Source organism: Pteropus vampyrus, unplaced genomic scaffold (assembly GCF_000151845.1).
Source record: "Pteropus vampyrus isolate Shadow unplaced genomic scaffold, Pvam_2.0 Scaffold7, whole genome shotgun sequence".
Taxonomy (NCBI): Eukaryota; Metazoa; Chordata; class Mammalia; order Chiroptera; family Pteropodidae; genus Pteropus; species Pteropus vampyrus.
The window spans coordinates 13,528,011-13,553,175 of NW_011888788.1; the positions used below are offsets into that span (position 1 = coordinate 13,528,011).

At 38.5% G+C, this 25,165-nt stretch overlaps 2 protein-coding genes and 1 pseudogene across 11 annotated transcripts in view; 1 reads left to right on the forward strand and 2 right to left on the reverse strand.

Moving 5' to 3' along the window:
• SNX5 (sorting nexin 5) overlaps positions 1-4,266 on the reverse strand; it is a 23,768-nt gene extending 19,502 nt beyond the window's left edge. The window contains exons 1-2 of one of the 5 annotated variants that reach the window (XM_011370544.2): positions 4,056-4,266; positions 3,737-3,819 (exon numbers count right to left, since the gene is read on the reverse strand). In XM_011370544.2, the coding sequence (XP_011368846.1) occupies positions 3,737-3,787 (51 nt within the window). In that variant the 5' untranslated portion in view covers positions 3,788-3,819; positions 4,056-4,266. Of the gene's footprint in view, positions 1-3,736; positions 3,820-4,006 lie in introns of all 5 variants that reach the window. The other 4 variants (XM_011370561.2, XM_011370552.2, XM_011370535.2 and 1 more) reach the window with 4 other exon arrangements.
• MGME1 (mitochondrial genome maintenance exonuclease 1) lies at positions 4,143-18,603 on the forward strand. 6 transcript variants are annotated; one of them, XM_011370521.2, is made up of 5 exons: positions 4,143-4,314; positions 5,092-5,665; positions 7,288-7,504; positions 16,933-17,065; positions 17,439-18,603. In XM_011370521.2, the coding sequence occupies exons 2-5, from the start codon at positions 5,152-5,154 to the stop codon at positions 17,598-17,600; spliced, it is 1,026 nt and encodes a 341-aa protein (XP_011368823.1). In that variant the 5' UTR covers positions 4,143-4,314; positions 5,092-5,151; the 3' UTR covers positions 17,601-18,603. The 6 variants fall into 6 exon arrangements, with proteins under 6 accessions (XP_011368823.1, XP_011368817.1, XP_011368798.1 ...); XM_011370515.2 differs by having other exon boundaries at positions 4,257-4,377; XM_011370496.2 differs by having other exon boundaries at positions 4,259-4,478.
• On the reverse strand, positions 8,508-8,626 carry LOC111746791 (annotated as a pseudogene).
• Positions 18,604-25,165: the final 6,562 nt, after the last annotated feature.

Consider the following 25,165-nt stretch of genomic DNA (forward strand, 5'->3'; position numbering starts at 1 on the left):
AGAAAATAATGGTGTTGGAAGTGAAAAAACTTTTTGGAAGGCTAGATCATAAACTTCTTGTAAAAACAAGTTTGACACATTCATGTGAGACAAGATGTCTTCCTGCAGCCATTTTCCTTCACGACTTCAAAAAGAAAAGGTAGAATTTACAATGCTTTGAAATACTTTGCTCAAAAGAATTGGGTTCATTAAAAGGTTGTTTCCCTAAATACTACTTAACTTCACTGCATGTATCTTTCACCTACAAAACTATTCTTGCCTAATTTCTTCCAGCAAGGAGGCCTTGACAATAGAGCAAAATGTTCAAAAAGGAGTTTAAACCAAGTACTACCCGCAGTGTTTCTCAATGAGCTTCACTTCATTTCTAGCCCACAGTTTTGAATGCTGTAGCAACAGAGCCTTAGGTTTCTACTATCCGAAGTGGGCACTTAACTCCAATACAGTAAATACACAGTTGCTTCTTTCAAATCCTAAACTGCCCAGAACCCACTGAAGAAAATCACCTTTTGACAAAGGTTCCTCAACACGAGAGGCAGGGGAGAGGGGAGCTAACTTCGCCAAAGATAGTCAATGATATTTGTTTTATAAGTCATGTTATTTCTTTAGAATTTATCAATCGTAGATATAAAGACTTGAAACAAACAGGCACACTAAAGATTAGCCTCTGTAAAACAACCTGATCCACCCATATCACACCATTTTTAAAAGGTAAGTTTAATAAACCAGTGCTTCTCAACCAAGGAACACTTGACAATGTCTGCACGTATTTCTGACTGTCGCTACTGGATGAGAGCTACTGTCACCCAGTAGAGAGGCCAGTTATACTGCTAAACACCCTACAATGCATAGGACAATTTCCCACAACAAAAATCAAGCCCAAAATATCAACAGTGCTCAGGTTGAGAAACCCTGGTTTAAACTAAAGCTCTACATTAGATATTAGTCACTTACTAGGTCTCACACCAAATGAGAATTTAGATGTTAGTACCTAGAAAATTTCATAATAGCTTCTCTTGGCCATTTCTTCCTATAGTCACCAAAAGAAAAAAGACCTCCTTGAAGTAGGATTCACAAATGGGGATCTTAAGACACTGCACAAACTACTGATGCAGAGCTAAGGCTTGGACTGTTATGACTAAGTCCTAATTCCAGACACTTTGATTTCGCTGAAGGTGTTGGGATCTGTCTCCTTTCCCAAAATGCAGTTTAGGGGGGTTTTGCTAGTCCTCCACTGATAGGAAAAATATTTTGATCTTTACCTTTAGAAAAGTAAGGTTTTACCAAATCTAGCTCCTGCAAAAGTTAAAGTATTAACAACAATGGGCCCCATCTCAAAAATTGTCACTCTTGCCTGCCCCTTTTTCTCGGGTGTCTGGAGTTTTTAGTGGGTAGGGAGAAAATGGAGATTATGCAGAACCTTGTTCCCATAAAAATAAGTTATCCTGGCCTCCAATCATTTTGCACCTTCTAGGTTCTCCAGGCATTATTTGTTATTTAAATAGCTGTGCATCATGTTTAGGTTCCCACTCATAGATTAAATGTGTATTTTTCTATGGTGATAGTCTCATTCCCTCTAGTCTAGCAAACCTAAGGCAAATTGAGTGTGGGTTCTCCCAGGCTTTTTTTTTTTTTTTTTATGATTCTTAAATTGCTAATAGACTTAAGAAGTTGAGCACATAGGGAAAGCTCTGCAAGGACTAGGTGGTAGCCCTTCCCAGCCTAGTGCTGTTATAACGTGGCCTTAACTTCAGTAGTTGGTTGGTTATATAGTCTTTCTTCAGAGCCATTGTTTTTGTTGCTGCTCTGATTTAGTTTTTTGTTGTCTGGTGTATAAGTTGTCTCTAGGGATATCTGACTCTCCACCAGCTTGGGTGGAAAAGTGCCCGACAATGTGTCAAGTTACTAGATATAGACCAATATTTCTTTTAGTCCTCAAGAATCACATATTCTTTATTTTATTAATGGGTTTAAATCCCATAAGCCCCTATTTGCATGGGGATTCCAAAGCCAAATGTAAAGTTTAAAATTAAAACATTTTCAGTAAAATATTTTAACAGAGCTGTATTATAGCAGGGGTCTCCAAACCGCCAGGGCCAGTCTGTGGCAAGCAAGCCAAGCTTCCTATTTGCAGCCGGTTCCCCAGCACTAGATCACCACCTCAGCACATCAGATCAGGCATTAGATTTTAGATTTTCATGGGAGCACGGGTCCCAGGTGCCAAAAATGTTGGGGACTGCCATTCTGCCCAAGATTTGGCCTCTTATTTCACACATGTCCCAAACTCCCATTAGGTGAACAGTAAAAACTATTTCTACAATCCGCAGCGCAGGACCAATATTAGATTAGGAAGCAAAATGAAAACGTGTTAGGGTAATATTTTATTAAATTTTTTTTATTTCTGTAATTAAAAATCAGAAACTTTGTATAATCCTTTCCTGTAGCCACTATAACGAGGCAGGAAACAGCCTTCATAACCCTCCAATTTTGCTAGATCAGAATGAAGTTATTTTAAATACCAGCTACCATATACTGTACTAATATGAATGCCTGTCGAAGCAGTAAAGTCCTTTTAAATAGCTGTCTGAAACAGACTCTGTATCAAAAATAAATAAATAAAGGTGCCTGTGGGGGAATCCAATTGCTATCAAAATTCCTATTCAGCACCTAAACTTCTAGAGAGGAACATTCTAGAAAGAATCGTAGTCTCAAGTTCCCACTTCCGGTGTTAGGAAAAAAAATTTATTATTTCAACTTTCAAATAAAAATACGCAAACCAAGACCCGACCATCAGGCACAAAGTAGCATTCTAGTAACTAATACACCAATGATACCTTTGTTGCAATGATCCAGTCGCGCTGTGAGCTGTGGTATTTACTAGATGAAAAATAGTCGATATAACTTTTAGGATGACTTCCAGGTTACTTAAATCTACAAGCACTTGTACTTTTATATTGATTTAATTATTCTTCACTTTCCGTCAGAAAAAAATTTATGTTGATGATTCTGCACAAAAACTGATTCATACCAACGACTATGAATTGCAGAATTAACCCAAATGCAAAAGCGCAATAAGAGTGGGAGCCTGTCTCGAAAACTTTGACTATGGTAACCTGAATTTACTGCACTTTCTAGTCCTCAAGATTTAAGCGGCACAGGGATAATTTACATAAATGTCCAGGCTTTAAAAGTAACGGAGTTCAGTTCAAGAAGTATCTGAGCACCTACTAAGTTACAGAACTCCCTCAGTGGCGCATTAAAAGTTGTAAGGAACATACCTCAGATTTCTGACTTGATGGAATTTCCCTAGTATTTGGGGCAAAGTTTTGAAGTAGGAGTTTGGAGGCAACAAAACCCAACTGTCGTTTGTTGCATGTTAAGTGGATTTCACGTTCCCTGTCCACTCCCCACGAAGCCAAAAGAAGTTTTAAAAACTTCCTACGTAAGAACACATTCCCGGGTCTCCAGAAAATCGCCACGGGCCCGCTCGATACGGGACACCGGGCCGCGCGCTAAAAGGAACGGTCCCGAGTCACTGGTTCTCTCCTCCCCGGGTCCGCAGGGAGCGCCCTGGCCAGCCTTTAGGGAGAACAGGCCATAGCGCGCTCGGGGTCTGGTGGTGCTTCCCGCGTGGGCGAGCCGCTCGATGCGAGCCCCGGGAGATACGGGAAGGAATGTGGGGCTTCGGAAGGTCGGCGAGGCCTCCCTTCCTGGAGCCTGAGAGCCGGGAGGGCCTCACCTTGCTGCGGTCCTCCTCCTGCTGTTGCAGCAACTCGGGAACTGCGGCCATGGCGACGCGGGCCTTGAGCGGGGGCCGCCTGACTGAGCGAGGAAAGAAGAGGCTGGGCTGCTGCCGCCTGGGTAGCTCTCAGGAGCGGCAGCGGCCCCGCCTCCGCTGGCCTCCCTGCCGGACGGCGGCAGGAGACCTCGGGACTCCGCCACCATCCCAGAAGCCCTGGGAAAAGCGAGCGGAGCGCCACGTGCTCCCCCAGTGCCGCCTCCCCCGTACCAGCTGCCGTCCATCTTGGAGCCGGGCAAGGGAGCTACGCAGAGCCTACCCTTGGTCCGGGCCACGCGGAAACCGCTGACCGCAGGGGTGATACAGGAACGTGGAGACAGAGACACTCTACGACCGCGACGCGTCTCAAGAAAGGTCGCGCTCGACTGCGGGGAAACTTATTACTTAGCCAGGGTCCAAGATGGCGACGAGCTGTGACGTAAACAAGATCTCGTGAGAGAGAAAGGGCGCGATTTGGAGGGCCCGCGCTTTTGCCTGAGGGGAGGGACTCTCCACGAATGGCGTGAGCGTCTATGGAGGTGAATTAGGGGCTAGGGGCGGGCGTGAGTGCCGCAGTGCATGCTGAGACCGCCGTACCTTGGGTGAGGCCTAACTCGAGACCCAAGCGCAGGACGGATGAAAATACTCGTGCGCAGAGGTTGTTCACGCTCTGAGAGTTAAACAAAAGGTGGTGGCCTCTGAGGTACCGACCCCTGCCCTGGGTTAGGCTTCTTTTTAAGCCGTCTCTTCCCTAATCCTGACTTCACCCGAGGCGCCACAGCCAATCCTGGCCCCACCAGGGTTCCTCACCTACAGCAGAGTGGGAGGCTGCCTTTTTGGGGATCACGATGGTGTGCTCTGCTGACCGCCGCTTACCAGCTTGGACCTTACATGACCCTTCAGAAGCTCGAGTTCCATGTCTATAAAATGGGTCGCAATAGGACCCACCTTAGTGTGAGGGATAAAGAAATCTCATAGACTACTTAGCAAAGAACCTGGTATTTAAGGATCCGCGGTGAATTATTATAGGATACAGGTTCTAGGGTTTTTCTGTTTCATCTTCCTGGGCGTTATATTTCTTCAGATTGAACATTGAGGATGTCTTGCTCCAAGGTGTCTGCTATTTCGCATTTTAATAAGTGCTGATCCTTCTGGTTTTGATGAGAGTCTGTCTTTGGAAATAGAGTTGTCCAAATATGTTGCAAAAACTTATAGAATACGCTTTTAATGTGCAATATTATACTAATGAAATTTACACTTAGGTAGTTCAAATATTTAACATATTTGGTACCTAACACCACTTTTCTCTTTAATAGGAATGCAAAAATTAAAAAGGCCCTCGGCATTGCAAGGTGAAGTGAAAAGAAAAATCTAAGATGAAGGCGTTTCAGATCATCTGCAGACAGCTTAGAAGTTCAAAGGGGTTCTCTGTAGAACCAGCCCTCCGTGTCGGTTTCTTCACTTCCTCTTATTCATGTGGCCGGAAGAAAAAAATGAACCCTTATGAAGAAGTGAACCAAGAAAAGTACTCTAATTTAGTACAGTCTGTCTTGTCATTCAGAGGCCATGCTCAGACTCCAGAATCATTATTCGAGGAAGATACTTTACTCTATGGACCTGTGAGTAAGTGTAAACCCCCAAAGCAAGATGAGGAAGCAGGGGTTCCAGGAAACTGGTTTCCTCTCTTCAATCCAGAGAAATGCTTAAAACCAAATGCAACAAGTGATGCTACAATTCCTTTGAAAATCCCTTTGCAAAAGAGTAAGATAACAAGTGTGACCCGTGTGCTTCAGCAGACCATGACATCAGAACAGCTTTTCTATTTGGAAAGATGGAAACAGCGGATGATTCTGGAACTGGGAGAGGATGGCTTTGCAGAATATACTTCAAGTAACTTTCTCAGTTCTAGTTTTGTATTGTTACTATGTTTTCTAGAATATAGAGCACTTGTGTCATTCTTTTGAGATTTTTGACCCTTAACTAGTGAACTACTTTCAAATAATAATTAGCTCTAAATATCACTTTGTGTTTTAACTCACTTAATCCTCATGACAACCCTATAAGCCATAGGGACTATTGTTCCCATTTCACAAATGAAACTGAAGCACAGAGATAAGTATTTTGACCAAATGATGTATAAAATTCATTTATTTTATAAGCTAAAAACTTAAGTATTAGCATTGCCTGTTTTCTTTGATTATGGGGTTAATTACCTAATAATGGAATTTTAGTTGTTTGCTAGGCATTCTGTTCAGAATCCATTAAATACCCCCTTTTCTACTTACCAGTGTAGACTGACTCATAAACAATAAGCCAGAACACATGATCTGTATTTAGATCTTGGTAAATTGAGATAATCAGATGCTCTTGATTAGGATCTGAGAATAAACTTTAGCCTTCAACTCCTAATTTACTAAATTCTTAGACAAGTGAGAAAAATAAGTTCCTTGAAACAGATTCCATTGAAAAGCAAGATAAAAAGAACAATGGCACAGGTGAATTATCTGGTCCCCATCAGGATTATGTAATTGTCTTTTGTTAAAGATGAGGTTTACATTGAGCATTCCTTAGCCCATGCTTCCCAGAGAGCAGTAAGTGGTACCCAAGCACTTTTATTTTTAAGTGAATATTCTGACTTGATGCTATCTGTAGTAAATCTTGAATCTTATAAAATTCGTTTTGACAAATTGAGTCGTTTTTGATGTTCTGAGACTTACAGTCTGAGGTATCCTGTAATCTAGATTCCTGTGTTTATGCCTCCTGTATGTGAAGAACCTAGCCAGAGAGGTCAAGTATATAGTTGATAAAGCAGTTTTTCCTGTTTTTAACATCTTTGTGTTCTACTTCATTAAGCTAATCTGTACATGAATAGTACACTTCTTTTCCCTAGGTTTTAATTTCATCAGTCTTAAATTTCTTATAGGCCTTTCTTGTGCTGTCATTAAGTCCATTTGAGCCAAGTAAATTTGGAATAGAATAACTTACTCAGTTGAATTTAATTTAACTCCCCAAGTAATTTCCTGGAAGCTATCCATTTTTTGCCAGTGGTAGAACTGACCTTTCAAAATCTTTGCAAAAAATACCTGACAAACGTAATATGGTTTGATATTACCTCATTAGATAAGATTTTTTGGTTGTAAAAAGAAGTGTAAACAAAAGTGCAATTTCCTAAATTTCTAATGATTAGCACTTATAAACTGGATACTTAAATTCACAGTACCATAAATTAAGTCTGGTCCAGTAGCCCCCAGATCTTCAATTCTAATTTGGCCTAATTCAATTAGAAATACTTTATTTTAATCCATTTTATTGTTTAGGCTATTTTAGTCCCTTTGGTTTTCAAAGTGTATTAGGTTTCATAAGAGGCTAAAATGTGGTATCTCAAGAGTTGTCACTTAAAGATAAATTTTGCGTTATTTCTATTTTATTACTCAGTTTTTTTAAGAGTATTTGTTTTTAAGTACTAGTTTGGTATTTTTTTTGTTTTTCTTCTCCCCCAATTTTCTTTTCAGAGATATTTTTACAAGGGAAACGGTTCCATGAAGACTTGGAAAGTATACTTTCTCCCCAAGAGAACTTAAAAGAGAGAGATGAAAATCTCGAATCTGGCTACATCAAAAGTGTCCAGCATATTCTGAAAGATGTCAATGGAGTTCGAGCTCTTGAGAGCGCTGTTCAGCATAAAACCTTAAAGTATGGAGGTCTACTGGACTGTGTGGCTGAGTATCAGTAAGTATTAAATGGTTTCCATCAAAGTGTGGTGATGATAAATGCAGAGTGGGACAGATGGTGCCAGCCAGACACTATTTCCTCTTAACCTCCTGCTTCAAGGTGCAGCCTCTGTAAGATCAAAACCTATGTGATAGGTAAAAGAATTGGGTATGGGGCAGGAGATGGGGTGGATACAGAGGGAAGAGCTGCACTATCCAGGTAAATCTGTGTTCCAAAATCAAAGTGTTTGGTGGACGAAACGTATAACTTTTCAATATCCCTAGGACGGTCTTTTTTCCAGCATGTACCAGCAAGGTACCAACCATAAGATTCAATTTGACTCCTACATTTTCTGTCCTGTTTCCCTAAAAATAGCATCTTGATCTGTTAGTCTTGAAAATCAACTCTTTTTCTTGGCTCCCAGGTAGTATTTGACATGGATAGGAGCTTCCTGTGGTTTTTAAATTGCTCCTCTTACTATTTCCCATTTACTCCAGATTCCAAGGGTAGATATAACCTGCAGGTACATTTGTTCCAAAAAACGTATGTGAGTAATACAACAGGGTAGGAGAAAAAAAATTTGTGAGTGTAACCCTTCGAACTCGTTAATATTTTTAAAAAATTGGCATTTCTTATTCTGGAAACTTTAGGCCACACAGTAGTTTTGTGCCATGATTGCCTCATATCTGAGAAGAGACTTGTGTGCCTAGAAATTTAATAGGCTATTTTTGGCTGCCCTTTCTATTAACCAGCGGAGCCATACAATCAAAGGCCTATAAGAAATTTCTGACACCAAGCACTTCTCATAGGGATTAAAAAATATGTCCACAATACTACTGTTTGTTCTTTGCTCTTGATGTAAAGAGCATCAACGTTGAAAATATGAACATTGAACATTTTTTAAACTAAGGTTTTAGAAATTTTAGAAAAATTTTTTTAAGCAAGGCAACCTTTGGTTGACTTCACAGATTGCAAGAACTTTGTCAGCTTACAATCCCTTATTTTTTATTTTTATTTTTTACACCTACAACATCTGGTCTTTCTAGATGGTCTCCCATCCAAGTACTAACCAGGCCCAACCCTGCTTAGCTTCCAAGATTAGACAGGATCGGGCTTGTTCAGGGTGGCATGGCCGTAGACTAAAAAGAAATTTTGATAGGTAATTTATGCACCTGAAACTAATGTAATATTGTATGTCAGCTATAAATGAAGAATTAAAAAACAGTCTCCCACCCTGCTCTTTTTTCTCATGCTTTTAAATGTGGTAAAATATACATAAAATTGACCATTTTTAAGTGTACAGTTCAGTGGTATTAAATACATTCATAATGTGCAACCATCACCACCACTTATCTCTAGGACACTTTTCATCTGATAAAACTAAAATTATATACCCATTAAATGATAACGTCCCACCTATTTTCAGCCCCTGGCAACCACCATTCTACTTTCTGTCTGTGAATTTGACTACTCTTAAGTACCTTATATAAGTGAAATCGTATAGTAATTGTCTTTTTCTGACTAGCTATTTCATTCAGCATAATGTCCTCAGGGTTCATCTGTGTTGCAGCATCTGTCAGAATTTCCTTTTTCAGGCTGATTAATATTTCATTGTATGTATGTACCACATTTCGCTTGTCTAGTTATCAGTGGACACTTGGGTTGCTTTCAGGTTTTAGCTATTATGAATAATACTCTTATAAACATGGGTATACAAATCTCTTCAAGACCGTGCTTTTAAATTTTTTGGATATATGCCAGAAGTAGAATTGCTGAATCATATGGTAATTCTATCTTTAATATTTTGAGGAACTGCCATACCATGTTCTACAGAGGCTATGCCATTTTATATTCCCAACAGTGCACAAGAGTTCCAATTTTTCCACATTCTCTCTAAGACTTGTTATTTTTTGTTTTTGTTTTTGATAGTAGCCATCTTAGCGAGTATGAAGTGGTATCTCGTTGTAGATTTGATTTCCATTTCCGTAATGATTGAACATCATTTCATGTGCTGATTGGCCATTTGTATATCTTCTGTACAGGAATGTCTGTTTGGTTCCTTTGCCCATTTTTTAAGTTTATTGGTTTTTTGTTGTTGAGGTTTAACAGTTCTTTATATATTTTGGGTATTAATCCTTTATCAGATACATGACTTGAAATACTTTTCCCCATTCTGTCGATTGCTTTTTTACTCTACTGTTAGTATCTTTTGATGCACAATTTTTAAAAATTTTTGTCTAATCCACTTTGTGTATGATTTCTTTTGTGGCCTGTATCCTTGTTGTCATATCTAATAAATTATTGTCAAATTCAATGTCATTAAGCTTTGACCCCGTTTTAATTCTTATATTTAGATCACGGATCCATTTTGAGTTAATTTTTGCATGTGATGTTAGGTAGTTCAGCTTCATTCTTTGCATGTAGGTATCCAGTTTTCCCAACACCCTTTGTTGAAAAGACTGATTGAATGTGTTTGGCACCCTTGTCAGAAATCATGTGACCATATAGATAAGAGTTTATTTCTGAGTTCTCTGTTGTATTCCATTGATCTATATGTCTGTCCTTTGGCCAGTACCACACTAATTATTGTAGCTTTGTAGTAAGTTTTGAAATCAAGTGTGAATCTTCCAGCTTTGTTCCTTTTCAAGATTCTTTTGGCTATTTGGAGTCCCTTGAGATTTCATATGGATTTTACTATTTTTGCAAAAACTGTCACTAGGATTTTTATAGACATTGCATTAAATTTATAGATTGTTTTCTGTATTTTGAACACCTTAATAATATTAAACTTTCCAATCCATGAACATGAAATATGTTTCCATTTCCATTTGTTTTCTTTAATTTCTTTGAGCAATGATTCGTAGTTTTCATTATGTCTTTCACTTCATTGGTTAAGTTAATGAACAAGTGTTTTATTCATTATGATGCTATTATAAATGAAATTGTTTTGTAATTTCCTTTTCAGATTATTCCTTGTATATAGAAATGCAATTGATGTTTGTGTGTTGACTTTGTATCTGGCTACTTTGCTGAATTTATTCTGCCAGGTTTTTTTTTTTGTGGACGCTTTGAGGTTTTGACCCAAAAGATTACATCCTCTGTGCACAGAGATAATTTTACTTTTTCCTTTCCAATTTGCATGCTTTTTATTTCTGTGTTGCTTGGTCATTCTGGCTAGAACATCCAGTACTTTGTTGAATAGAGTGGTGAAAACAGATAGACTTGCCTTGTTCCTTATCTTACAGGAAAACCTTTCATTCTTTCATTATTGAGTATGATGTTTGCTGTGGGTTTTTCATATGTGGCTTTTATGTTGATGTAGCTTCTTTCTATTCCTAGTTTGTTAGGTGTTTTTATCATAAAGGATATTTAATTTTCAAACACTTTTTCCATATCAATTGAGATAATTTTGTGGTTTTCTTCGTTCTGTTAGTGAGGTATATTACATTGATTGATTTTTGTATGTTGGATCATCATTGCATTCAAGGAATAAATCTCGCTTGGTCATGGTGTATAATCTTTTTATTATGCTGCTGAATTTGGTTTATTAGTATGTTGAGGATTTTGATATCAGCGTTCATTGATCTGTAGTTCTCTTACAGTGTCTTTGGCTTTAGTATCATGGTAATGCTGGATTCTTGAATGAGTTACAAAGAGTTCATTACTTTTCAATTTTTTTTTAAAGTTTTAGAAGGATTGGTATTTTTCTTTAAACATTTGGTAGAATTTACCAGTAAAGATATCAGGTCCAAGGCTTTTATTTGCCAGAAAATTTTTGATTACTCATTCAGTCTTCTTAGTAATTACAGATCTACTCACATATTTTATTTACTCATGATTTAGTCCTTGTAGGTTTTTGTTTCTAAGAATTTGTCTGTTTCATCTAGGCTATCCAACTTTTTGGCATTCAGTTTTTCATAATAATCTCTTATGCTTTTCATTTCTATAGTAATGTCCCTAATTTTATTTCTCATTTTTGTAATTTGAGTCTTTTCTTTTTTTTCTAAGTCCATCTAGTTAAAAGGTTTTTCAATTTTGTTGATCTGTTCAAAGAACCAACTTTTGGTTTCATTGATTTTTTTTTTTCTCTATTCTTTTCCTGTTCCCTATTTTGTTTATCTCTCGGTTCATACTTTTTTATTTCCTTCTTTCTGAAAACTTTAGGTTTGCTTCTTAATTTTTTAGTTCCTTAAGTTATAAGGTTAGGTTGTCGATTTGATTCTTTCTTCCTGTTCCCTATTTTATTTATCTCTCGGCTCATACCTTTTTTATTTCCTTCTTTCTGAAAACTTTAGGTTTGCTTCTTAATTTTTTAGTTCCTTTAGTTATAAGGTTAGGTTGTTGATTTGATTCTTCATTGCTTTTTAATGTAAGCATATTTTTTTTAATATAAGCATTTTTATAGCTATAATTTTCCTCTTCACACTTTTTACTGTGTCCCATAAATTTTGGTTTCATTTTCATTTGTATTTAATTGTTTTCTAATTTCCTTTGTGATTTCTTCTTTGGTTAAGAATGTGTTGTTTAATTTCTATAATTTTGTGGTTTTCTAGTTTTACTTCTGTTATTGATTTCTAACTTTATCCCATTGTGGTCAGAGAAGATACTTTGTATGATAGCTATCTTTTTAAATAAATCTAGACTTATTTTTAAATAAATCTAAACTTATTTTTAAATAAATCTAGACTTATTTTTAAATAAATCTAAACTTATGGTTTGTCCTGGAAAATGTCCCGCGTACACTTGAGAAGATTTGTATTCTGTTGCTGGGTAGAGTGTTCTGTATGTCCATTAGATATAGTTGGTTTATTGTGTTATTTTAAGTCTTCTATTTCCTTATCTTCTGTCTGGTTTAAAATAGGGTATTGAAGTCTCCAACTATTATTGTAGAACTGTATTTCTCCCTTCAATTTTGTCATATATTTTGCCAGTCTGTTATAAGGTACATATATGCTTATAATTGTTATACCTTCTTTATTAACATATATTGTGTTTCTTTGTCTCTTGTTGCCTTTTTAATTTAAAGTCTTCTGTCAGCTCTTGCTCTCTTTTGGTTACTATTTGCATGGGATATCTTTTTCTATCCTTTCACTTTCAGTGTATTTGCATCTTTGGATATATAGTGAGTCTCTTGTAGACAGCATATAATTGGATCATTGTTTTTATCTATTCTGTCAATCTCTGTCTTTTGATTTGAATGTTTAATCTATTTACATTTAAAATGATTGCTGATAAGGAGAGATTAGGTCATTTTGCTGTTTGTTTTCTGTGTCTTGTTTCTTATTTCCTGCATTGACTGTCTTTTGTTCACCTTTTTGTGGTGAAATGTTTTAATTCCTTCCTTATTTCCTTTTGTGTATATTCTGTAGTTGTTCTTTCGATTACCATGAGGATTACATTTAACATCCTAGTTAAAATATTCTAATTTGAATTTTATACCATCTTAATGTTAATAACATACTAAAACTGCTCCTTTAACAGCTTTGTCCCCATCCCTTTCAGTCATTGCTACACAAAATTAGGTCTTTATACATTGTGTGCCCCAAAACATAAGGTAATATTTTTTAGATGCATTAATCTTTTAAATTATGTAAAAAACAAAATGTGGAGTCACAAACAATAGTTAAAATAAAACTAGCTTTTAGATTAACAGTTTTTTTTAAAAAATACTACTCCTGTAAGTCATGTAGAAAACAAAAAATGGAGTTACAAACTATTATTACAGTACTAGCTTTTATAATTGCCCGTGTATTTACCTTTATTGAGATCTTTAAGCATCTTTAAGACTCAAAAAAAAAAGTCTTTGGTAGATCTACCATCACATCTTTTTCAAAGATAGTTTCTGTTGATTTATTTTTACTTTTGAATGGGCCATATTTTGCTGTTTTCTTTGTATGCCTTGTGATTTGTTGTTAAAAACTGTACTTTGAATTTAATATTGTGGTAACTGGAAATCAAATTCTCCCCCTGCCCCAAGGTTTTCTGGGTTTTGTTTATTTGGGGGTTTATTATTGTTGTATGCTACCTCTGTGCCAACCATCAACCTGAGGCGTAAACTTAAGGTCTTCTCAGGTCTCTTATGAGCCTGTGCCTTTCCCTGGACTTGCACAATCACTTTCTAGTTTCCCCCATATATGCAGTTGTATTTGGATGTCATAGTCTAGCTCTGACTTCCAGAAGGGAAAAAAGAGAAAATGAAGGGGTGGGGGGAGTGCCAGCCCTTTAAATCCCTGGAAATCACTTCATCTGGAGGAAGAGGAGCTTACAACAGTAGGGGGAGGTACAATAACAATGGCCACCCTCTTCTTTGTCTGTATGTGTGTGGTTAGAAACATCAATCAGCGATGAGACACAGATCCCTGATACTTGGAGGACATGGTCCTTTTTGTCCACTCTGACTCATACAAGCTATATACAAGCTGTTCCAGGAACATATGCACAGCTGCCTGCCCCATGAACGAAGAGCGGGGATGGGTGGCTTCTATTGTGCTAAGAGCTGAAATTGACAAAAATTAACCACGGTTTACCATCGAAGTCTTCAGCAGACTCTATACTTCCATAATAGTTATATCATTCTGCCATCGCAGTTGTTGTTTAAGTGGGTGGACAGAGTCCTTGGTGCCATCTTCCTAGAATCCTCCACCCCCATTCCATTTTCAACCTCTGTTTAAAAAGTTATTGTGATTCTGAGATTTTATGATAACATGTACAATCATTTGTCCCCACCCCCACTTACTAACAAAAAATGCTAAACCCTGCTATTTTTCACTTGAAAATGTTTTAGAGATCTTTCTTTATTAGCTTATATAGATCTGCAGCATTCTTTTCTGTTTTAATAATTTTCTACTATTCATAACAGCTTATTAATGCTTTGTCACATTCGCTTTCAATTTTTTTAAAAGAAATATAATATTACAAATTAAGCTCATGTCATCTTTAACCACCTCTTCTCTCACAATCCCCTGGCCAAGGATAGTCACTGTTGTAAGTTTGGTGCTGTGCCCTTCTGGTCTGCTTTTTATACTACTTAACACACAGCACACTTCCAGTCTACTTTCTGCACTCATACATATGTGCACATACACTCATAATGCTATGTATAATCCACAAATGCAACACACTGTGTCTTGTAACATAACTGTGACAGTCACAATATATAGAAATCTCTAGATCACAAATCTCTAGTATCACAGAGCTTGCTTGTAAGATATTGGGTTCTGGAGACTGCATGGCTTTTCATCTTAACCTTAGGCTAGTTGCTTAGCCTCTCTGTACCTCAGTTTGTTCATCTGTTAAATAAAGCAAATAATAGTACCTACCTCTTAGGGTTGTTATAAAAATTAAATGAGATGTTCCCTGTATAGTACTTAAAATGCACACTATCTACTCAGTAAATATCAGCATTATTATTTTGATCCTATTCTCTCCTTTTACTGCTGTTTGGTATTCCATTGTACGAATGAACCATATCCATTTCCCTATTGGGAACATTCAAGTTATTTCTGGTTTTTCAGATTACAAACTACAGCAAATGAATGTGTCTCCTTGTATTCTGTTACAAGAGTTTCTCTAGACAGATACACAAGTTCATTTGTTTGGTTGGTTTGGTGGGTGATGCATACAGTTTGGGTAAATTCAGTTGATCTGAAGTAGGCCTGAACATGAGTACTCCTTAAGTTTTCCGGGCACTGTAACTTCTACCCAGAATATCAAACCATTACTCTCCTCTAGTCTATAGCTAAAGAGGAAATTGCTGTGTGAAAGGGTTTGTATATTTTAAGTTATCACATATATGAGTGTGCTTATTTGTGCACACCTTAAATAACAATGTTAATAATTTTGATAACACCGTTTCTTATCATTTCAATCTGCATTTCACTTAAAGTAGGCCATGCATCTTTGTTTAAGAGCTATTTATAGATTGTCTTATTGCAATTTTAATTTGGATTTACACTACTAAATTTTTTTCCACAGTATTTAAAGTTCTACAAATAGAGGCCGGACAATGGGCTTGCCGTTGCCCTTGGTTATGGGGTCGTTGTTGGCACCCAGACCACAGCATTCATGATGAACTTAATTCAGATTGTACGTGACCACTGGGTACATGTACTTGTCCCTATGAGATTTGTCTTTGGATGTTATCTAGATGGAAAGAATGATGAAAAGCTAACTTCCCTCTGAGACAAGAGTTATTTAAAAGGGAATTGAAACCACCATGAAGAAATCACCTAGAAGTAAAAGCTGTGATTGAATTACAGAATGTTCACATTTTTAAAATTATGAGAGAAATAAAAACACATTATATAATTTGGAAAAAAAAAATAGTTCCACAAATAGAAACAGTGATCCATGGCAGAAATCTTTATTTTTAGGGTATTTTGATTTATTCAAGAAAGAAAACTGGGAATGGCAGCTATATTTCAATGTCTTAATATGAAAAAAAAATGTAAAATATCCCACTAATAACTTTTTTATTATATGTTGAAATGATAATATGTTGGGTTCAATAAAATATTAAAATTTCACCTGTTTCTTTTTTTTCTTTTTTAATGTAGCTGAAGAACATTTAAGATGATGTGTATCTCACATTTTATTTTAATTTTAGACAGCACTACTATAGACTGATTTTATAAATACCATGCATAAGTTGTAACTGTAGAGCTATAGTGACAGGTAACATGCACAATATATTGTACAAAATCTCCCTATAGACTGCCAATCTTGAAGTTGAAACTATGAAAGGCAAATTGAACAGATAGAGCCCTTTGAGGGTCACCAGTTATTAGTCCATTCATCCACTCTATGTTCCTTTTGACTTAAAAAAAAAATGGTAGGAATTTTTTTCCTCCAATATCCTTAATAGTAAGACATCCCACCATGTGTGTGACCTTTTAGGGCAAGGACTAGGTCTCCTTATTTGTATTTCTGCATATAGTTGGTGCCTAGTAAGTGTTGACGGATTTGAACCCCAGCTTTGGTTTTTGCACAAGAGAATTTCTGAGGCACCATGATGTTTAGTTTTTTATGATAAAGACTTTCCTACTGGTTTATTGTGGTTCATTCTGTTAGGTATTTGAAGCAAAATCAACTAAGATAATAATAGGTGTCATTTCAATTTCCCTGTCAACTGTTAAAGGAAAGGAGGCTGTGAAGGTCTGAAGGAATTTCGAGAGAGAGTAGAAACTTGAACTGTGGAAAAGTTATTTCCCAGCACTCCCACATAGACCTGCACCTGTAGATCTCATCAGTTCAATTTAGGAAGCAGTTCCCATCAGATCTTTGTAACCTTAAGCTGTAGAGCTCAGAGGAGCTGGTTTTTTGGAAAGTGGAGAATAGAAGCAACAGTCATTGGGTAACAATAGTAAACTATATATAAGAGAGTTAACCTAATAGAGAGTTTGTTAGTTTGAACCATTAATACAAAGATTTCTTTGGTTTCTCTTTAGGGGCAAGCTGTGTGTGATTGATTGGAAGACCTCAGAGAAACCAAAACCTTTTATCCAAAATACATTTGACAACCCATTGCAGGTTGTGGCATACATGGGTGCCATAAACCAAGATGCCAACTACAGCTTTCAGGTCAGGACACTGAGCCTCTACTTCAAGTTTTGCTTGATGCTTGTTTATAGCTACTTAACTTCTTATGGTTCTTACTCTGTCTATATTCCACTGCTTACTCTGTTTCTTGTCCATCTACCACTTTAAAAAGCACTTTCCCCCACACTCTTCCTGGGCTTTTTGTTGGTGGTGGTAATAGTTCTTTAACGATAACAGTCCATTCTTCAGTGTCTTATCTATCATCTTTGTGTTCTTACGTATGCTGGTGCAGTCTTTCATCAACCCCTCTTAGAAACTGAATTAGGAGATATCACTATAGATTATTTTGTTCTGAGTTTGCCCTGGAGTAAGGAGGAAATGAACCTAAACTCTTGTCTTCCTGTTTTCTTCCTAGGTTCAGTATGGCTTAATTGTGGTGGCCTACAAAGATGGATCCCCTGCCCACTCCCATTTCATGGACACAGAGCTCTGTTCCCAGTACTGGACAAAGTGGCTTCTTCGACTAGAAGAATATACAAAGAAGGAAAAGAACCAGAATATTCAGAAATCAGATTAGTGGCAGGATGCTATTTGAGTACATTCAGCATGTTCTCACAGTTTGGGAAGAGAAATCACTGTTAACTATGACCTAAAATGGAGGTGCCACAGGATCTGAGAGCTATGTTAACATAAGCAGAAGTATTTGTTGAAATTTATTGCAACAAAAAAGACCTAAGCCAGAAAAGTTTAAAGAATTGGACTTGTGAACATAAAAGACCAACTATGCTACCTCTGGCTATGATTTACCCGAAAAAAGAGCAAGCAGGATTGGCACAGCATTGGTGGCTCTTGGATCCCACCCCTGGGGACCTTTCTGTGTCCCAGGCAGGACGCCCAGTCTTTGAACTGAAATTGGAGGGCATTGAGGCTTGGTGTGCCAAGCATTTCCTCGGGTACATCAGGACGGCAGGGGCCATGCCCCACCAGTTTGTGTGTGGAAGGAGAATTTGCATCAGCCAACTACTGCCGACGCAGTTTTCTAAAACTTGTGTCGTAGATTGGGTTTCTCTATATATTTCTTTGGGGAAAACTTTCATTTAACATTTTTGAAAAATAAATATGCAATTCCTTAGCCTCGAGTAAATATTGCTCTCTGGAAAGATGGGGCATATTCACCATATCATTAGCAATAATACCTCTTGGCATATTAGCAGGTAACCCCTAGAAGTAGCCAGACCGCAGTCTGAGATTCATAATTGTAGGTATTTTAATAGTTGTGTTCTGGTTTGAGTCAATGAATCATGTCCATAGAGAAAATATCATTTGTGGAATTTTTCACCTGTGGGGAACAATAATTATTGATTTTTTTATGTGTTTGACAAGTAATAAAAATTATTAGTTGTCACTGGGTTTGGGAAACTTAAATAAATCCCTGCTGTGGCCCTGGGGAAGGTTGCCTGTTTCTTGGAGCAGGTCAGCATTTAAGTTACAATTACTGTCTTAAATCATAGGGTGCTACAAGTACTTTTTTTCTTTCATTAGCTATAATTATAAGAAAATACAAGATGTGAATTAAACTATGAGGCTTTTGGTTTCTTTTTATTTAAATTTATGTGTTTATAGGTTAATTTCACAAAGGTGGAACTTGTTTAGGTTTCATTTTTGAATTCACAATTTTACCACTGGCCCAGTAGCTTCAGTATGTATTTTATGTAAAGGCTTACTAGGAGGTGTCCTGAACCACGGTCACCTGGCAAGGAAAGTAAGGATCAGGTAGAAGAAAGGAGGCTTAAGAATGATCTCTTATATATACCAGCATTTTTTTCAAGCAGTATATATTCCTGTAGCCCGTAATTTCCAAAGTCAGAAATCAAGTGAGAAAATTAAAAATTGTACCACCAGATTTTGCCACACTGCTCTAATAAGCCTCACCCTAGAATTTAGGAGCCTAGACGCAACCAGACTTTAATGCAGTTCTCTTGGGTTAATATAAATGCACCTTGGACCTGTCTCTTTGGACCAAGAGTGTCCCCAGCAAATGGTGGCATGAAGAGTTCCATGAAGAACCTCAGAGTCTGACTAAGGTGACATGGTTGGTAGGAGAACAGAAGGCAAGTTTCTAGGTAGGTTTCCCTAAACAACACAAGGGCACACCAATTTCTCCAATCCTGATAATCTTCAGATCTCGCCAATTAAGTCTTAAACCCTCTGAGAAGGAAATGTGGGTGAAAAAAGGTTATTTTCACTCCTGAGGCATAAGAGGAGAAAACCAAATCTGAGTTTCTAAATGAGTCACGATTTTTCAAGAATTAAAAAGTATGTTAATAATTTTTGGATACTAGCGGTTCCCCTAAGAAATACATAGCATATTAAACTACAGTGAAATGAAAGAGGATTTGTGATAGATTCTGCAGTGGAGGTAAAATATTTTTAAAAGAGAGAAATTGCTCTTCTGAGGGTTTCTTCACAGAAGTACAAAACGGAGCCTTATAATCTTGATCTTTGAGACAATCCATTAGATTCAAAGCTGTCTGCATTCTCTTCTGCAATTCTACATACTAATGTATTTAATAAGAATGCATTTTAAAAGCTGGCAAGAGCTCCATGCTGGCACTAAGTCAATTTCTTCCCCCAAAATGCCTCCTTTCTCCTCGAACTTGTCCTCTTGCTCAGAGCAATTAGCACCTATTAATCTTAGAACATTAACCTCTATAAACCTATTATAGTTCTAAGAAAATGTGTCAACACACAACCTATGGTTTCATACTTGTTGACTCTGATAAATACAGGAAGAGGGTTAGTCATAAGTCAATGTGTTTCTAGGTAATCAATTTGCCTACCAACTTTAAAAGAAGCTGGAAAGGGGTAATTTGTTTTAATCGCTGCATCTTTCCATCTGAGCATTAAACATTTGATTATAACCTACTCTACCCTCCCTCCCCCACAAAAAAAAAAAAAAAGTGAAGCAAGGAAATAGTTGGAACTTTTATTTTTAAATAAATACTTCAGTTGTTTGGAGCTAGTGCCCTAAAGAGAAATACTGTCTTAAATGAATCAATCACTAAGTAAAAAGCAGAACCGAATCTCCCTGCTTCCCTGCCACTCTCTTCCCTCCCCTACCTCCCTTCCCTTCCTTCCAGCCCCTGAGGCCTACAGGTCAAGCAAAGAGATGTTGCTGGAAGTCTAACCTACTGAATCTCTTAAGTTACTTATACTACAGAAGAGAGCTTGAGAGAATCTCTGAGGAGATTGATGCCCCTGATGGAAGAAAAGTCTTATACGTTTCCTGGACAATACTAATTGTCAGATTTGAGTAAAGCATTTGTGGAGACCCAATCATAAAATGATGTTGTGGGTTAGGGTTTGAGGTTTTTCCTTTTTGCTCAAGAGGTAGGGGGAGAGAGAAAAAAATAATAGAACATCAGAGATAAACTTAGAAGTCCTTATCTTTGTTTCCCTAATCCCATTTCTCTCTCCCCTGAGACAAATACCATTATAAATTTGAGAATATCTTTTCAGTGTATCCTTTCATAGTTTCACCACCTGCACTGGTCTCCATGAATAATATACAGTTGAGCTTTCTGTGTTTTTGGTTACCTTGTCTCAACATTTATTTTTAAGATGTCTCCAGTTGACCACTTCCAGATCTAGTGCATGGCTTTTATCTGCTCTGCAGTATTCCTTCATGCTTTATTGTCTGACCAATGGGCTGACAGGCTAACAATATTTTGCTACAACGGACAATTGCTGCAGTGAACAACAGCCTCATGTGTGCCTGTTTTCTAGTACACAGGAGGCACATGCAATGTGAGGAAGCAGGGTGTGGATCCTGTCACTGCCACTTAAACCAGTTCTGTGAAGTTAAGGCAAGTTACCTGACCTTTCTGTGCTTGATTTCCTCATTTGTAAATTGATGAAGAAATAATAGTACCTACTATTATAGTAGTAGTAGTAGTACAGTGATGCAAGCATTTAGGACAATGCCTGGCACATCATGGGAACAAAATAAATGTTAGTCATCATCATCATCAAATGATCACAGCTGGATGAGTCTTTGCTGGCTCCAAGATGTGCACAGCTTAAACATCACTGCCAAATTCCTCCCCAAAATCAACTTACGTTCCCACCAATGGTGTCTGGAATTTTATGCTTTCCCACATATTCATTAACACAAGAATGTTAAGACTTTTTTTTGGCAACATGATAGAGTGAAAACAGTTCGGTTTTACTTTTTATCTTGAGCACCATTACTGTTTGAATAAAATCTGCTTTAAAACGGGATTGCCACCTAGTGGTGGAAGCAGTAGACTGCAGTTATGGAGCAGAAGCCAAATATGAGTAGGCCTACATGTACCTAGGGTGGATTGGGACATTTTAATCACTAACACAGGTCTGGTTTGAATTAAAGTAACTGCATGAGAGTTTTTCTATTATCTTCTCCCATTTTTAGGCAGCTCGTGATTTTCTCCTGACTTTTTCCAGTACAGCAACATGGAGACCTGTCTGCACAGCCCTGTGCAGCTTCCGACAGCTGAATGAATCTGGGTCACTGGCTCAGAAAAGAGAAGTGAGATAAATTAGGAACAAGGCTATTCACAAACTGGCAAGAGACTGTAGCTCCAAGCAGGGCAGGCTTTTCTTGAGCGGTCCTAACTCACCAGTGCAGAGATGGTCAAGTGCACGCATCAGGGCTGCTCTCTCAAACTGCCACAGGGGGCTGAGCTGAGAGGCACAGTTAACTTCTTTCCAAATAATGGGCTTGGCCTGTCTGCTGCGAAGACTTCTAAAATTATATTCTAAAAAGATTTTCCGGGTGCACGAAAATGTTAGATATTAATCATCAGACATAGATACATTTAAAAAGATCTATACAAAAATGTTCCATGAAATATAAGGATTTTTTAAAAAGCAATGTTAATGAACTATTACATAATATATCTTTAAATAAGTGCAGTCACTAAATTAATGGGATATTAAAAGTTAAGAAAAGAAAACAGAGCCTAAACAACATGCAAGGGTCACCTGCAATTAGAAACATCCATTCAGACCAATCTTGACTATCCTACAGTACCAGGCTCACGTTCATTTCCTAGCTGTTCTTTGTGATGACACTAGCCTAAAATAACTTTCCTTCATCCCTTTGTTCAGCCAAATCTTAATTTTCTAAGTGCTTGGACCTGAACCCCAGTCCCACCAAATGTCCCACGCAAGTCTCCTCAGCTCTGCTGGAAAGGAGGTGGTGTAGTGCAGAAATCTCTTGATTTAGAATTAGGCGTACTAGAGTTCAAATCCCAGCGCTGCAATATTAGGTGAGTTACTTCCCTTCCCCATACCTGTTTCCTTATCAGTAATTTGGGGATGGTACTGACCCCAGTGTTATTGGGGAAACATATGAGAATGCTGGAAACGAAGTAGGCACTGAGCAAATATTTGTTCCTTCCTCCCTGGAACTGACTCCAATCAACATGTGATGATTCCACCCTTCACTGAACTCCTAAGGGGCCATTATTTTTACCACTCATCTTGATTCTTATTTGTATTCTACATTTTTCTGTCACTTAACCATTTCAGATGTGTATATAATCTTCCCAGTCATTGGGACACATCAACAGTGCTGGACAAATGTGAAGCGTTCAATACATATATACTGCTTGTTAGGCAAACTGTCTTACATGTGAATGCTTCCTTTTCCATGACATAGAAGGAGTGGGTTGTTTTTAATTTTTAAATCAAGACTTGGGTAATAACTACAGAACATGATACAAAGCACAGGTTATCACAAGTTGAGAGAACTGAGTGCATCTTGAATTCAAAGTCAAGAAAGTCAAGAAAGTAGACAAAACCCACACAGAACAGTATTAAGAGAGATAAGTGAAGAGACAAACAATAAAAGGGAAACTGCCCTGCCTCAGAACAGCAGAAAAAGAGCTGGGAATCAGACTGGTCCACCAGTCGGAGACGTTGTCGTTAGTTCTGGGCAGCCCTTTGCTAAGAGGTTGTACACTCGACTGTGAGCTCAGTGATTTGAAAAGTAAACGCAAAACTAGAAGAGCAAGACAGCGAACCTAGACTTGTAAAATGGGACTTGCGCAGCAGTACAGAGAAAGACAGAGAGTACAAAAAGCACGAGGTTGTGAGTTAGAGGTTAATTCATCTTGTCACCTCACAAACTGAGTGTCTGTTTTGTGTCAGCTTGTACAAGACACTGAAGATCAAGATAGGCATGGAGTTTACAGTCTAGAGGAGGGGCAACAGTAAGAAGACAGGGTGGTCAGGAAGCAGTGAGGAAAGGGAAGGAATTGCAGGCTAGTGGGTGGGGAGTCAGGTGTTGCCAAACTCAATAGGTCATGAAATGACTTTGGATTTAGTCTAAGGAAGATGGAAAGATGGGATAAGCAGGGGAATAAAGTCATCCTATCCCTTTTCAAGAAAATCAGTCTTGTTTGGAGCAGAAAGCAGGGGCAAGAGTTGAGACAGAGACCAGTTGGACAGCTATTGCAATAGACTTGCTCAGGGGTCAGCAAACTATGGCCTGCGGAGCAAATCCAGCCTGCTGCCTGTTTTTGTATAGTCTGTGTGCTGAGGATTGTTTTTGCATGTCACATGGAACTGACCCAGAGGCCTCCACCCACTTCTGGTGTAGGTTTTTTCCAAATGCCCGGGGGACATTATCATGGTTAGGAATTCCAACTGCCCAGCATCGCAGACGGCAGCCACTACACGAGGGCAGGAACTCCATGAACTGTTAAGGACATGTATGTGATCCTCAACTTGTATCTGGCTCTAAAGACCCAGCTCGTGTTCTCTGCTCTGTGAAGTTTCCTAGTCCCTTCAGAGGTGATCTGCCTCCTGCAGCATTTAACACAGCCTCTATGTTGGTGTTCACCACATCTGCTTGTACATCTATTTCTCCCACTAGATGATGAGCAAGAATCAGTTTTATATTTCCTCTGCACTCAGTGCTAATACAGGGCCTGACTTGTGGCAGATACACAGGCCACGCTGGTCCACGTAACAACACTGTCTTGCCCTGTCCACATCCCCTCAGCATCCATTGTTCTGAATGTTGGTGCAATGGACTGAATGTTGATGTCCCCCCAAATTAATATGTTGAAGCCCTAATCCCAATGTGATGGTATTTGGAGGTGGGGCCTTTGGGAGATGATTTGGTCATGAGGGTGGAGACCTCAGGAATAGAATTAGTGCCCTTACAAGATGAAACCAGAGAGCTAGCTTTGCTCTCTTTCCACCATGTGAAGACGAGCGGAAATTGGTGGCAGTCCTCAACCTGGACCAGGGCTCTCACTAGAACCTGGCCATGCTGGCTGGCTCCCTGATCTCAGACTTCCAGCCTCCAGAACTGTGAGAAATTTCTATTGTTTACAAGCTACCTAGTCAATGATACTTTGTTACAACTGCCCAAGCTGACTAAAATAGATGGTTTCTTATAAGAACCTGAGAACTGCCCTAAGGTTTTGTCTGGCTGCAGGACAGGCCAAGTTTCCACAGAGCTAACTCCCCTGGGGTCGACCCTAGGCCAATGAAATGCAGGAGTTGTGGCTGAATAGCCCAGCTTCCTCACCTCTCAGGATGGGCAACTCTGGGGCATGTTTTATATAGCTGCCCAGAGCTCCCCAGCTAGACTGAGGCCCAATAGTAACCTGCTCACCAGCACACCCTTCTCTTCCCTGTTTCACTTCCCCATGATCATATCACATTCCTTGGGGACAGTAATAAACCATTGTCTCAGGGAGACAGTTGGTGAGGTTGTTGATTACATTGGATGTATGGATGAGGATGCTTAACAGCAAAGAAAGAAATGGAAGCCAGTTTGTCCACTGTCCCCTAGCACATGCTGCCGCTTCCACAGTACATCTAGACTACCTTAGAGCACGTGCACAGCCAACAGTTCTGGCACAGGAAAAAGCACTTCTCGGCTGTCCTCACCATCAAGCTATTTGTCATCCCATCCATCTGCTGTCTTCACGAAATACTCGCCCACGTCAGCTAAAATGGTGCACTGGGCTTAGAATTGGTTGAGAAAACGTCAGGGCACTGGAACAGAGGAGATAACCAAAATAGCAACTGTGTGGACCATGGTGGCGGCCACTCAAATCTGCCCCCTTGCATAGAAGGCAGGAC